General features: G+C 41.1%; 1 protein-coding gene across 2 annotated transcripts in view; it reads right to left on the bottom strand.

The window, feature by feature from the left end:
* The window catches only part of LOC134347021 (cytoplasmic aconitate hydratase), a 79,106-nt gene that overhangs the window by 50,990 nt on the left and 12,271 nt on the right, over positions 1 to 15,845 (bottom strand). For both annotated transcript variants that reach the window (XM_063049003.1, XM_063049004.1), the window contains exons 4-5: positions 3,162 to 3,330; positions 1,114 to 1,251 (exon numbers count right to left, since the gene is read on the bottom strand). In XM_063049003.1, the coding sequence (XP_062905073.1) occupies positions 1,114 to 1,251; positions 3,162 to 3,330 (307 nt within the window). The remainder of the gene's footprint in view (positions 1 to 1,113; positions 1,252 to 3,161; positions 3,331 to 15,845) is intronic.

Here is a 15,845-nt window from a genome sequence, read left to right on the forward strand (position 1 = left end):
TTCAACATAGACAAGTTTATATAGCCTCTTGCCACACGAGTCCACTGCTATAAAATTTAGTGCCACGTTTATGAACATCATCAGTTAGATTCTTTCTGTAACTATTTAACTATAAGTGGTTATCACCTTGACTTTTTCAATTTTCAATAGCTATACAGTACTGTGCAAAAGTCTTAGATATATCTTCTTTTCATTAAAATATTTCACCTCATATCAAATTGTTCTGCCTTACTCTTGCTGACAGGACTGATAAAAATCTCGGCCTGAAACGTCGACTGCGCCTCTTCCTATAGATGCTGCCTGGCCTGCTGCGTTCACCAGCAACTTTGATGTGTGTTGCATAAAAATAATATTTAAGTTCTCTTCCCTACATGCACCTTGCATGGCTTCTGTTTTATTTTTGCTTTGAATACAGCACTAATCATGGGACAATTTACACTGACAATGAACCTGCTAACCTGTACATCTTTGGACCAGGGAGGAAATCAGAGCACCCAGAGAAAATGCACTCATTTCACAGGGAGGATATACAGACTCCTAACAGAGAACGCTGCGTATAAACTCTGAACTCCGATGCCACAAGCTGAAATAGTGTCGCGCTAATCACTACACCACCCTGGTGCCTTTCTATGTTTTAAAGCCTGTCTTCAGGAAATAAAACCTGTATACAACTTAACTTCCAACTGATACTTTACGGCAAGTGAAACCAACTATTCAGTTTTAGTCCCATTGAAACTATCAAGGGGAAAACTATAGATGAATGTTCCTGCTATTATCACATTGCCAAAGGTGCATCCTTGTCACTAATACACAGTTATTGCTTACTAACTACAACATCAAGAATTTTAAGTAGATATTAAGTACTGACGTACTGGACTGAAATCAATACACCAGCATAGTATGCCCAATCAGATTAAAACCATAAGCATGGAACTAAAAGAAACTGCTCTGATTTCAAAACATTATAAGGCCCACGAGTAAAGAACAGTGAATAGAACTCCAAATCTAATTTTGTTATCTCTCTTTAGAAAGCAAATTCACAAAGTCATTAAAAAAAAACCTTTGTATAAGCTCTGAAATAAGAGCCACAACAATTTAATGATTGCAACTTACCATCTGTTGAAATCTACTTGAATGGAGTGGTCAATAACCAAATCTGCAGGACATATTGGGTTTATTTTCTCTGGATCTCCTCCTAGTTTCTTCACAGCATCTCGCATGGCAGCAAAGTCAACCACTGCAGGCACACCACTGGAAATAAACACAGGTATAGTTATTTTCATAAAAAGCCTCCATTAGCTTCAGGGCTTTAGTGGCCTGGTCACATATTTCTCTCTCAAAACAGTTGAATCATTAAACATCTGCAGTCTATGTCACGGGTTTCAGTCTTGAAAAAAAAAATATTAACGTATAGGAGGGAGCAAGTACCACAGTCACCTGTGTCTCCAAGTAGCAGATGCTTGTCATCTGTTATTGGAACAGATGGACATTTGGACTCATTTTGCCCATGGGATCTGTGCACAAATTCAATCCAGACTGTAAGAGAGGACTCCATCTCAGAAGTAAATATGTATGTACATGCAATGATCTCAACAGATCATCATGCACAGGAAGTTTTGGAATTAGATCAACGGGCTTCAACACCATTTATAATGGATAAGGCAAACTCAGACAGGTGTAAAAAACAGAATTGAAACGAGATTACCCAGGTCCTGCCATTCAATATGACCATACCTGATCTACCGTGAAGTTCAAGTCTTCTTTTGTGCCAGTTCCAAACAGCCGTCAATCTTTCAAAAAATTATCTACACCATCTTTAAACACTTCCAATAACTTAGTCTCCACAAACCACCAAAGTAGAGAAGTCCAGAGATTCACTACATTGGGTGAAGAAATTCTTATGCACCTTAGCATTAAATGACCAGCCTTTTGTAATTATATTCCCTCGGTCAAGAGAGGATCTTACATGTTTTAATGAGATCTCCCCTCATTCTTCCAAACTTCAAATAATATAGATTCAAATTCTTTAGCTATTCTTATCACAGGAATTAACCTGGTGAATCTCTTCTGCACAGCCTCCAATTTCCAAATAATTGGATAACAGATTAGAGTTTTTACAGTACATCTTTAAATCAGGAGATCAAACTGTGCACATTACGACCTCGCTAACACCCTGTACAATATTAAACTCCAAAACCACTATCAATAAAGGCTATTTGGCACTTGTCCTTCTAACTACTTGCTTTATCTAGACGCTAACTTCTTGCACATAAATCACAATAGCATCTTCTAGATCCTTCTGTCCTCTACTCATTTGCAATAGCTCTCTATTTAGACTGTAATCCACTATTTGATTCCTTTTATCAAAGTAAACACCCACACTTCCCTCATTAAACTCCATTTCCCAAGTTTGTGCTCATTCACTCAACCTATTAACATCCTGCTGCTAAGTCCATATATTCTTATCACAGCATTCCCTCCTACCTATTTTTGTATCACTGACAAATTGGAGCACATCATACTCTAATCCCTCTAAGTCACTGATATAGATAAGTCTTGCATCACTAATTTCTAATCAGTCTCAAACTCAGCACAGAGGCAACCTTTAAATCCAAACCCCAGAGATTAGTAGCAGAAAATATTGTGACCAAATATTGTTTACATTCCACCATGCATGCAAATGGAATCTGCTTTGCTACGCTTATGCCACTGACCGTTTCTCCAATCAAAATGGTTTATTCTTCCTTTCCTCATTCCACTAAGGAAATTTCCTACCTTCATCTACCAGATACCTGCTATTTTTATTGCTTTTTCCTTCCCCAGCTTAGCTTTCAGATTTGATTTGCATCTTCCATTTTTCTTGGCAAAGGTCAATCCACTTTACTCTCCCTTTCTATCCAATACATTCTTCACAAAGAATCTCTCAATTACCTTCTTGCAGGGAACTAGCATGCCTGGAGCCTTGTCCCAGATAAGTGCACCCACATTACAGAATAGAATTGCCAAGTTTGGAGGAAAAGAAATTCAACCATTCATTATTTTGCTTTCCCTGTATAAGCTACAGGTTATTCCCATAAAATTTACAGGACAATTTGTGCTTAGTTTTTTTTAAATTCATAATATATTCTATTTCAGCATTTTATATTTAAGTTAACCCTTACGTGAAATCTTGCAAGATGACACGAGCTGGCTTAAAAGGCACCTCAACATTTTGGTGTTGTGTCACTTTCCAGTTCAATATGTTTTCAACATCTTCTTTCTTCACAAGAAAACAGTCACAGTTTCTGATTGCTGCTTCCAGAAGGACACGGATAGAGAATGGCAACTGTGCTATTGCGGGGAGAGAAGGAAGTGATTTTAAAATGGCTATAATTACAATTGCAGCGGAAAGCTGGACAAAAAAGCTCTGAAGTAAGTAAAAGAAAAAAAAAAACTGTCCGGAGTTAATGTTGTGCCATCATAATCTGAGGCACGTCAAAAGGAACATTAGTAGATAAACCTAGTTACATATGGAAATATCAGGATGTGACTGAACTCTCGTGTAAAAATATAGCTTCCTTTTGGAGAGACAATCAAGACATCTTGGACAATCATACATGCATGCACATCCTCATTATCAGGGATGCGGGTGGGCATGCAGCCAGTAACTTATTCCATTTCCCTGGTTAAAGGTTGGGTTTCAAGAGTGCCTTAAAAGTAAGAGGAGCATGGATGCAGAGAGGTGTACAGGAGAAATTCTAGAGATTAGAGATGGAGGCACAACTGGCAACAGCAGAGTTATCAAAATCAATGCTCATGGAATTGAACAAATCAAAAGTAGAATACATCAGGAAACAGCTTACAGGCACAAGGAAGACAGTAATATGAACCTTTGATTTTCAGTTTAGAGGATGGTGGACAGTGGTGCTCCCAGAATACAGTGATGAGACTACTATATTTTTATATACACTCAGTAGCAACTTGTCAGCCCATTCTCAATAACAAGGCATTTTCACCCACAGAACTGCCGCTCACTGGATGTTTTTTGTTTCTCACATCATTCTCTGTAAATTCCTAATACTGTTGTACATGAAAATCCTAGGTGGTCAGTAGTTTCTGGGATACTCAAACCACCCCACTTTGCACATTCTATGGTCACAGTCACTTTGATCACATTCCGTCCCCATTCTGATGGTTGTATTGATGAGCAAGCATACAGGTGTACTTTAAAAGTGGCCACTGAGTGTATTATTGACTTAAGACACAGATGTGCATGGTTAAATTTCAAAAACTGCAGGTAAAGCAACATTTTGGAAGTGTGGTAAACAGTGACTAATGAAGAGAATAGAAATAAATTGCAAAACTGTGCCATGGTACAAAAACAGGGAAGAAACATTAGGAGGGTGCAATTAGATTACTGTGTTCTGTTCCAATCTCTCCATGGAGGACACGAGCAGTGTGGAAGAACAGAGGAATCTTAGGGTTCAAATCCAGAGATCCCTCAAAGTTGCCGTGCACACTTGGAGTTGTGTTCATTTCTGAGGATGTGAAGCTTTAGAGAGGTGCAAAGGAGAGTTACAAAGATATTTCCTAGATTAGGTAACATGTCTTATGTAGAAATATTGAGTAAGATAGAGCTTTTCTCCTTGGAGCAAAGGAGAATGAGAGGTGACTTAACAGATCTGTAAAAGATAAGAGGCTTAGATAGAGTAGACAACCAGTGTCCTTTTCACAGGACACCAATGGCAAAAGCCAGAGAAAAGCAGAGGAAAATTTAGGAAAGATGTCAGAGGTAGGTTTTTTATACCGAGAGTCTCAAGTGCCTGGAATGCATTGCCGAGAGTGGTGGTGGAATCTCATACTCCAGAGACATTTAAAAGACTGGCACACGGATGAAAGAAAAATGGAGTGGTATGGGTTATGTAGGAAGGAAGGGTTAGATTGATCATAAAGCTACAGAACCTGGGCCTCCGTACCTCCCTCTGCAACTGGATCTTCAACTTCCGAACTGGCAGACCATAATCTGTACAAATTGGAAACAACATCTCCACCTCGCTGACAATCAACACTGGAGCACCTCAGGGATGTGTGCTTAGCCCACTGCTCTACTCTCTCTACACCCATGACTGTGTGGTTAGGCACAGCTCAAATGCCACCTATAAATTTGCTGGTGATTGTTGGCAGAATTTCAGATGGTGATGAAAGGGCATACAGGAGCGAGGTATACCAGCTAGTTGAGTGGTGTCACAGCCACAACCTGGCAATCAACGTCAGCAAGACCAAAGAGCTGATTGTGGACTTCAGAAAGGGTAAGGCGAGAGAACAGAAACCAGTCCTCATTGAGGGGTCAGAAGTTGGCAGAGTGTGCAATTTCAAGTTCCTGGGGATTAATACCTCTGAGGACCTAAACTGGACGTAACAAATTAGTTATACCGCTGTAGAACATGCAAAAAAAATGGCTGAGAAGAAATATTATTGAGATGTACAAGGTTATGACTGATTTAGATAGGGCAGACAGAGGGAAGCCATTCCCATTAGTGGCTCATTCAAACGGAGAGCAATAAATTTGGAGACAAAGTATAAGGGATTATGAGAAAAACTTATATCCAGCAGAGAATAGTTATTACTTTAAGGCTGGTTGAAACTAGCAGTGCCCTCAAAAGGGGAAGTGAGTAGGCACAGAAGACAGAATATGGGGAAAATGGGGAATATGGTGGCTGAAGAGATTGTGGAGGCCAAATCATTGGGTACATTTATGGCAGGGATTGATAGATTATTGATTAGTCAGGGCATGAAGAGATACGTGGAAGAGGCAGAAGATTTGGGCTGAGGGGGAAATGGATCAGCCATGATGAAATTGCAGAGCAGACTCAATGGGCTAAATGGCCTAATTCTGCTCCTATATCTTAAAAAAAATGCAGGGCACAGGGAGTGACTGGGTTATCTCATTCCATGTTTTAACAATTCCATGATTTTATGAACAAAAATAAACACCAATATAGGCTGGAGGCCAGGTAACAGGTTTCACAGAATGAGAGTATGGAAAATGTTGGAAACACTCAAGAGTTTAGGCAACAACTGTGGAGTTAATATTTTGAATTCAACAACCTTTCAGAAGAACAAGGAAAAGTTAGAAATTAAAGATATGTAGGTTTTGTGAAGTCAAGACAAATGGAACCTCTGTGATATGGTGGAGACAAGCAGACTAAATAGCAGCAATGGTGGTGACTCCTGTTGAGAGAGAAAGATGAAAATGTGTTCACTGCAGCTGATCAGATCTGTCCGGAGGAGATACAAATAGAAGGAGACGATTAAGAGCGCCAGAGGAAACAAAATGAATGCGAGAACTGCAATATCCACAAAATACGGTTGTTAGAAATTTAAAATTTAAGCAAATGCTGGAAATAACCAGCAATCAATCCAGTATTTGTGGAAGGAAGGGGGCAAAAGCTAATGTTGCAGTTGATGACTTCCATCAGAACAGGACAGTTTTAATATAAAGAGGAGGGGCTAATTGTCTGTATTTGCCAAATTCTATAACTGAGTCCTAAGTGCTGTACTGTGCCTGGTCAGAAGGTGAGGTGGCATTTTCCCACTTATCCTGGGGCTTCATTCAACCAAACTACGGACTAAAGCATTGCTTCACTGGGAGGGGAGTTTGGGTCCCTAGAAAGTGGAAGGGATCAGGTGTTACACCTCTTAAGTTTGTTTGCAAAGATGAAGAGGGAAAGGAAGTAGATGCTGGTGGAGGAGCAAGAGTGAACCAGAGAAATATAGAGGGAGCAGTCCCATCAGAATGCTGACAAAGGAGAATAGGGAAATACATAAATGTTTGTTGGAGGCACCGCATTGAGTGTGTGAGAATTACAGAGGGATTAGAAACTAGACAGAATATGTCTATTCCACTGATGTAAGAAAGGGTCTTTAAAACAAAAAGAGCAAAAGAATAGAATTCTTGGGTTGTTCAAGTCCCAAATTATACTATGCAATTAAACTCTCCATGGACATAGATCTAAGGAATCATAATCCTATTTCGAAATACAGGGAAAAAAACATCAAAATCACATAAAGATGCAAAGGGGTAATACTTGTTTTACACTGTGTAAAGCAAAAGAAGTATTTCACTGCATTAAATGATTATGTGGCCATAGCCACCTGGACTGTTTGATGAAGTCAAATGGTTACCCTCACAGAGCCCTATTTCCCCAGTAATAAGCACATTTTGATAAGTCAAATGGTTACCCTTAGAGGGCTCCATTTTCCCAGTAATAGGCATATTTTCATAAGTACTATGAGATTAAAACAAAATAATAATAAATTGTTGTATGAAAACTAAATATCAATTGCTGGAAGACAGATCTATTGTTATCTGTGGAACCAACAAACATTTTCTTCTTCTTGATAAAATTAAAAACAATTCTGAAAATCTTCTTCAAACATGATTAATGCAAGTGTCAAGTTTAGCCTCTGCACAATTTTCAGATGGATGATTCCATCATTCTACATTCTTACAATATGCTAAACATCAACTCTGGATGATTTAAGGCAGAGCACAGGGCAGAAACAATATACTGGCTAACGTATAATGCTCTGATAATTCTGCTTGATGAGCACTCCATCTGTCTCCCTGAGTTCCCTTACCCCTCCATGAGTGGGCATCATCAATAAACAGACAACGAGTTTGAGTGTTGTCACTACCATCACAGCATAACTGCATTGGCATTCCTTCATTGTCATCAGCTCTGAACGCTGGACACCTCCCCCTCTAAAATCGATAAACATTCACTGTGAAAGCTGCAGCCACTGAATAGGCGGCTCATTATCAAAAGGAATTAGGGATGGATGACAAACACTGGCTCCACCATATCCCATAACAAATTAAAAATGGGATTCTTTGTAGCTTTTGAATATTATTAAAAAGCTGTTACTGACTTGAAACTACTATAACTATTTTCCCTCCAAGAACATGCACACGTATTGTATCGATGGAGAACAGCTGTATAAATGAGTACTGCAAATCGGCATTTTCTGAGATGAGTGAACACACATAAAGGACCGTGGACACAATTAAATACAGCAGCTTCCACATCATTAATAAAGCCAACAAGTGAAAACAAAATAAACAATCCTTTATCAGCATAATTTCTTTGCTGCCCAATTATCATAAGAAGCACAAAGAGAAGAAAATCTGCAGATGCTGGAAATCCAAGACACAGACACACGATGAAGGGTTTTGGCCTGAAACATCGACTGTACTCTTTTCCATAGATGCTGCCTGGCCTGCCGAGTTCCTCCAGCATTTTGTGTGCGTTGCTATCATATCAAACTGTGTGCTTGCCTTTAGTTATGGAAAAGTAAAAACACTCCACAGCTAAGTCCCATCATAATTTTACAAGCTTACTACTTTCAGTAACATTCACGATGCAACAAGGTTAACCCATTGAACTCTGCCAATTCCACAACTCTGGCAAACATACATGAGCTTTGAGCCAAAGAGCAACAATTTGAGCAAGAGTAGCAAGAGACACATTGGGCAACGGTGCTTTGATTTTGTTATCTTTGAAGATTTTTCCTAGTGATAGTTAGGGACACATTGCAAATCTGCATGACTGACACCAAACTGCTAAACGGCACGGTAATAATATAACACATTACAGAAGTACAATTTGTTGTGTGCATTCTAGCTGCTGTTCCCACAATACAAAACACATTGTTAGCCAGAAAGTCCTGAGATATTGTGCAAAATTATAGAAATATAATCTTTTCTTTCAGACATCTCCTCTCACAAAATAAAGAAGAGGAGGACGTTAGAAGGGCCTTCCTGAAGATAAATCCGAGGAAGGCGACGGGCCCAGATGGCATCCCAGGACGGGTTCTCCGGGCCTGTGCAAGCGAGCTAGCTGGAGTGTTTGCTGACATCTTCAACTGCTCCTTGCTTCAGTCTAAGATCCCCTCTTATTTTAAGAAGGCAACGATAATCCCAGTGCCGAAGAAGAGCAAGATGGCATGCCTGAATGACTATCGACCTGTGGCTCTGACATCAATTGCTATGAAGTGCTTCGAGAGATTGGTTATGGCACACATCAACCACAGCCTACCGGTCAACCTCGACGCTTTGCAATTTGCCTACCGGAGCAACAGGTCAACGGCAGATGCCATCTCTCTGGCCCTACATTCCTCCTTAGAACACCTGGAGAATAAAGGCGCATATGTAAGGCTCCTTTTCATTGACTACAGCTCTGCCTTTAATACCATCATTCCAAATAAACTGATTCCTAAGCTCTGGAACCTGGGCCTTAGCACTCAGATCTGCAGCTGGATCTTCAACTTCCTCACAGACAGGACCCAGGCTGTAAAAATAGGGGACAAGCTCTCCTCTACAATCACTCTGAGCACCGGTGCCCCACAAGGCTGTGTACTCAGCCCCCTGCTGTACTCACTGTACACCCATGATTGTGTAGCAAAGTTTCCATCAAACTCAATATATAAGTTTGCTGATGACACAACAATTGTAGGCCGTATCTCGGGTTATGATGAGTTTGAGTACAGAGAGGAAATTAAGAACCTGGTGGCATGGTGCGAAGACAATAACCTATCCCTCAATGTCAACAAGACAAAGGAATTGGTTGTTGACTTCAGAAGGAGTAGCGGACCGCACGACCCAATTTACATCGGTGGTGCGCAAGTGGAACAGGTCAAAAGCTTTAAGTTCCTCAGGTCAATATCACAAATGACCTGACTTGGTCCAACCAAGCAGAGTTCACTGCCAAGAAGACCCACCAGTGCCTTTACTTCCTGAGAAAGCTAAAGAAATTTGGCCTGACCCCTAAAACCCTCACTAATTTTTATAGATGCATTCTTCTAGGATGCATCACAACCTGGTATGGAAGTTGTCCTGTCCAAGACCAAAAGATGCTGCAGAAGATCGTAAACATGGTGCAGCACCTCACACAAACCAATCTTCCGTCCGTGGACTCACTTTACACCGCACACTGTCGAAGCAGTGCTGCCAGGATAATCAAGGACACGACCCACCCAGCCAACACACTTTTCATCCCTCTTCCTTCCGGGAGAAGGCTCAAGAGCTTGAAGACTTGTACGGCCAGATTTGGGAACAGCTTCTTTCCAACTGTGATAAGACTGCCGAACAGATCCTGACCCAGAACTGGGCTGTACCCTCCAAATATCCGGACCTGCCTCTCGGTTTTTTTTTGCACTACTTTACTTTCCATTTTTCTATTTTCTATTTATGATTTATAATTTAAATTTTTAATATTTACTAATTTTTACTATTTTTAATATTTAATATTTGTAATCCAGGGAGTGGGAAGTGCAGAATCAAATATCACTGTGATGATTGTACGTTCTAGTACCAATTGTTTGGCGACAATAAAGTATAAGTATAAAGTATAAAGATACTGACTAAGACACAGCGTACTCCTAACGTGTATACTACTAAGACTAGAAATTTGTCTTGTGCCTTTGGGGATTACACCAAGGGAGAGTTTTATCTGATGTAGCATTGTGCCTTGGCCCTCAAGGTCTACTACCAGAATTCAGGAGCACCATAATATCAGTGCAATCCTGTGGTTTGTTATCATGCCCTTCTGGCAATTCTCTAGATTGTGGTTTCACTGCAGTCCAAGCCAACCTCCCACAGGTAACCCTATAATCTTTGGTCTGCCAGAACAATGTTTGCATCCTAATTTGCAATATTAGCTTATCTGGTATATCTTTGCTTGCTATTGACTTACTCCTACAGCCATCTTTGTAATCTCCTCCAGTTCTACAATCTCTCAAGATTTGTATACTTTTCTGATTCTGGAAATTAGAGGAAAGGCTTTATCCATGATTGACTGCGCTGTATCCATTACATTTTTGTAGGATTTTGTGTTCATAGGCATTTGTGTTTCCATACCAGGCTGTGATGCAGCCACTCAATATACTCTCCACCACACATCTACAGAAGTTTGTCAAAGTTTTAGATGTCATGCCGAATCTAGGCAAACTCCCAAGGAAGTAGAGGCGCTGCCATGCTTTCTTCACAATTGCACTTACGTGCCAGGCCCAGGACAGATCCTCCAAAATAATAACACCAAGGAACTTAAAGTTGCTAACACTGTACATTTCTGATCCTCTGTTGAGTACTGGCTCATGAATCCCTGGTTTCCTCCTCCTGACATCAGTAATCAGCTCCTTTGTCTTGCTAACATTGAGCAGGAGGTTGTTGCTATGGTACCACTCAGTCAGATTTGCAATCTCTCTCCTGCATGCTGATTCGTCACCACCTTTGATTCAGCCTACGACAGTGGTGTCATCAGCAAACCTGAATATGGCATTGGAGCAGTGCTTAGCCACACAAAGTGTAAAGCGAGTAGAGCAGTGAGCTATCTATGCACACAGCTTTGTGATGCAACTATGCTGATGGAGATTGTGGAGAAGATGGCATTGCCAATCTGAGCTGACTGAGTCTACAAGTGAGGAAATCGAGGATCCAATTGCACAAGGAGGTATTGAGGCCAAGGTCTTGAAGCTTATTGATTAGTTTTAAGGGGATGATTGTACTGGATGCCAAGCTGTAGTCAATAAAGAGTATCCTGATGTATACATTTTGCTGTCCAGATTTCCAGGGTTGATTAAAGAGCCAATGAGATGGTATCTACTGATGCCACTACACCACTGGCCGGCTTCCTTACTCCATGCCTCTATTTCTAAAGCCTGGATTCCAAATGACTTTTTTTAGAACTGAATTTTCAACCTCCTATGCTATTTCAACAATTCATGCAGACTCTCTACTCTCCTACATTTTATGTCCTGTGCTTTTTATAGAACTGTGCCTTCTTGTTTGTGTTGCCTCTTTCTACCAAAGTGTAACACCTTACATCTTACGTTAAGCTTGGTTTCTCATACACTGCAATTCTTCTATCCCACCTATATTCTGCTGAGGTTTATTACTGTCCTCATTACAGCTCATGATAATTCAATGTTTTATCTCATCTGCAGATTTGAAAACAGGGCAACTTATACTCATGAATGTACATGAAGAAAAAACTGTGTGTACCATCCCCTAGGGCAATGGTCCCCAACCACTGGGCTGTGGACCGGTACCAGGCCGCGAGGAAACGATATGATTTGGCGATATGAGTCAGCTGCACCTTTCCTCATTCCCTGTCACACACTGTTGAACTTGCCCACTCACCCCCTATCCCCATCAGCCGGTCCACAGTGCAAAAAAGGTTGGGAACCCCTGCCCTAAGGAGCTTCATTGGACACTATCATCCAAAAATTAACGGTTCATCACTACTCTTTCCTGTGGCTAAGGTGTCATTATAAACGTCATTTACAAATTTGCAGGTGACTCCACTGCTGTGAATAAAATTTTTGATGACAATGAGAAGGCATACAGGAGTGAGATAGATTGGCTGATAAGTAATGTTGTAATAACTATCTCACACTCAATACCAGTAAGACCAATGAATTGATCGTGGATTCCAGGAAGAGGAAGTTGGGAGGACACGCACCAATCTTCAGTTAGTGATGGAAAAGGTGAGCATCTTCAAGTTCCTGGGTGTCAACATCTTCGGGGATCTGTCTGGACCCCACACTGATACAATCACAAAGAAGGCACACCAGTGGCTCTACTTTGTTAGGGGTTTGAGAAAATTTGGTACGCAAAGAACATTACAACTTTCTATGAATGTATAGTGGAGAGCATTCTGACCAGTTGCAACAGGGCCTCATATGAAAGCTCCAATGCAGAGGACCGTAAGGGGCTTCAGAGGATTACAGGCTCAATCAGCTCCATCAATGTCACAATCCTACAATCCTCCTCGCCATCAAGGACATCATCAGGAGGTGGCATCTATCAATGAGCGACCCTCACCATCCAGACCTGCTCTCTTCTCATTACTAACTTCGGGGAGGAGGTACAGGAGCCTTAATCACAGTCAACGATTCAGGAACAGTTTCTTCCCTTCCGTCATCAGATTTCTGCATGAACCATGAACATTACCCCAGTATTCCTTTATGTTTTGCACTATTTATCTTATAACGTAGTAATCTTATACCTTTGCCCTGTACGGTTGGTCCAAAAGAACAAATTTCATGCCAAACAAGACAGCGATAGTGAAACTGATTTTTATTTGGTTAATCAATTTTCTTTTCATGCTGTTAGTAACTCTTATTCCATGGGCTCTGAACTTAATGACATGTATTATACACAGTTTTGGTTCCCTTCCTAAAGAAAGGACATAGTAATACAGGAGGCAATCAAAATGAGATTCATTCCTGGAATGAGAGGATTGGCAGACAAGAGATAGACCAATCTTATTCTGTCAAGACAGGCTAAACAAGACTTTCAAGGATCATGCAATGGGCTCTTGGGAACTGGCACACAAGAAGATTTAAAGCCGGAAGCAAACTAGCCTCGATCATAGAAAGAAGCTGTCCCGCAGCCTGTTGGTCCTGGCTTTAATGCTGCAGTGGCGTTTGCCAGACAGAAGCAGCTGAAACAGTTTATGGTTGGGGTGACTGGTGTCTGCAATGATCTTCCAGGCCTTCTTTTACATCTGCTGCTATAAATGTCCTCAGTGGAGAGAAGTTCACATCCACAGATGCACTGGGCTGTTCATACTACTCTCTGCAGTGTCCAGCGATCAGGGTTGGGGCAGTTCCTGTGCCAGGCAGAATGTTCTCAATGGTGCCCTTGTAGAAGGGCTTGAGGATTTGGGGGCCCATGCCAAACTTCTTCAGTCACCTGGGGTGGAAGAGACACTGTTGTGCTTTTTTTTGCCACAAAGCCAGTGGGAGCAGTCCAGGTGAGATCTTCAGTGATGTGTATACCGAGGAACTTGAAACCACTCACTCCCTCAACTGCAGACCCATCGATGTTGATCGGGCCAAGCCTGTCTCCGTTCCTCCTGTAATTGACAATCAGCTCTTCTGTTTTTTGGACATTGAGGGAGAGATTGTCATCTTGGCACCACTGTGTCAGGGTGTCAACCTCTCCTCTGTAGGTTATCTCATTACCGCTAGAAATAAGGCTGATCAAAGTGGTGTAATCTGCAAATTCGTGGGTGTAAAGGGGTCTCAGAACACAACCTTGGGGGGCACCTGTGTTGAGGGTCAGGAGTAAGGGAGCCCATCCTTACCACCTAATGGTGATCCAATCTGGAGGCCTGCTGCTGCTCTTTTGTTCTATTGCATAGAATATTTCTATCAAACTAGTTGAATATGCATTGCCTTTAAGAAATCCATGCTGGCTTACTCCCATCAATCCACCCATGAACAGAATTAGCAGTCACTTGAAACAGCTTATCATTTCTATAAATTTCCCCCATCACCAAAGGTAAGCTGATTAATAGTTGCTGATTTTAACCACTGTATCCTTTCTAAAAGTGCTGGAACATTTGCAGTACTCCAGAACTCAGTCACCATCTCCATCTACAGAAATGTTTAGAAAATTATGATTAATATCTTTCCAATTTCCACCCTCCCTTTCTTCAACAAAGCATGGTGACCCACACCTGACTGGGTAATTAATCCACTAAGCAAATCCGACCTTTTTAATTCTTCCACTTTATCAATTTTTAATGCATCCAGTTTCTCAACCACATCTTTTTTTGCCAACATTCCAGCAGTTATCTTCTTTCTTGAAGAAGCACTCATGCAGTAAACTGACTACTCCTTCTGCCTGCAGGAGTAGATCTTCTATCTGAACTCCAATCAGTGCAACTTCTCCACTTTCTGCTCATTTATTGCCTATGGAAGATTTTTGTATTCCCTAACTCAAGGTCAAGAGTGGTGAGTGCATGGATTGGGCTGCCGGCAACGGTGATGGAAACGGATATGATAGGGTCTTTTAAAAGACTACTAGACAGGTACACGGAGCTCAGAAAAATAGAGGGCTAATGGTAACCCTAAGTAATTCCTAAGGCAAGGACATGTTCGGCACAGCTTTGTGGGCCGAAGGGCCTGTATTGTGCTGTAGGTTTTCTATGTCATCTTATGCAATTCACTTTAAGATAACGATATATGAAAGTTGAAACTCAAAAATAACAGAGCATAAAAGAGACATATCAAATTAATTGTTCTCCTAGCTTTTAGGAATAGAAAGATATTTCCATTGGAAGTAACTCGGAAAATGTGTAGCTTGGGTGGTTAATGGTTGGGTTGGGTTGGGTTGGGTTGGGTTGTTCTCCGATCTTGGTGATGAAACATTTGCAAATAGGTTGCCAAGATCAAAGATATTTCCACTATTTTCTTAATATTTTTGCAATTAGAACCTAATGTCAGAGTTGAACCACATCAAAGTCGTATCAGGTCTGGAGAGAACATCATCCATTCTCAGCAGTGAATACTCAATTACCAAGATACAAGGCTTTTTTAAATCTAGGAATGTAATTTTCACATAGATCCATACTCCAATCACATGAACAGCAGCAAACAAAATTTGATACCAAAGAGAAGCTCATTCAAAGATGTAACGTCCAAGTAACATAGAACCAACGTGTTGCACAATGCAGAAATGGGCACATTGGCCACCACCCCCATGCTGACCATTCTGCCCAACAATAATTTTGTCCCTTTGCCCACACTAGGTCTGTATCCATCTAAAGGAGAAGAAGAAAGCTTTAGGTAAGAAATTCCAGACAGCGGGTAGGAAAGATACTGGGCTGTTAATAAACATACATCAAAGTTGCTGGTGAACGCAGCAGGCCAAGCAGCATCTATAGGAAGAGGCGCAGTCGACGTTTCAGGCCGAGACCCTTCGTCAGGACTAGTCCTGACGAAGGGTCTCGGCCTGAAACGTCGACTGCGCCTCTTCCTATAGATGCTGCTTGGCCTGCTGCGTTCACCAGCAACTT

This window comes from Mobula hypostoma, chromosome 5 (assembly GCF_963921235.1).
Source record: "Mobula hypostoma chromosome 5, sMobHyp1.1, whole genome shotgun sequence".
Lineage (NCBI taxonomy): Eukaryota > Metazoa > Chordata > Chondrichthyes > Myliobatiformes > Myliobatidae > Mobula > Mobula hypostoma.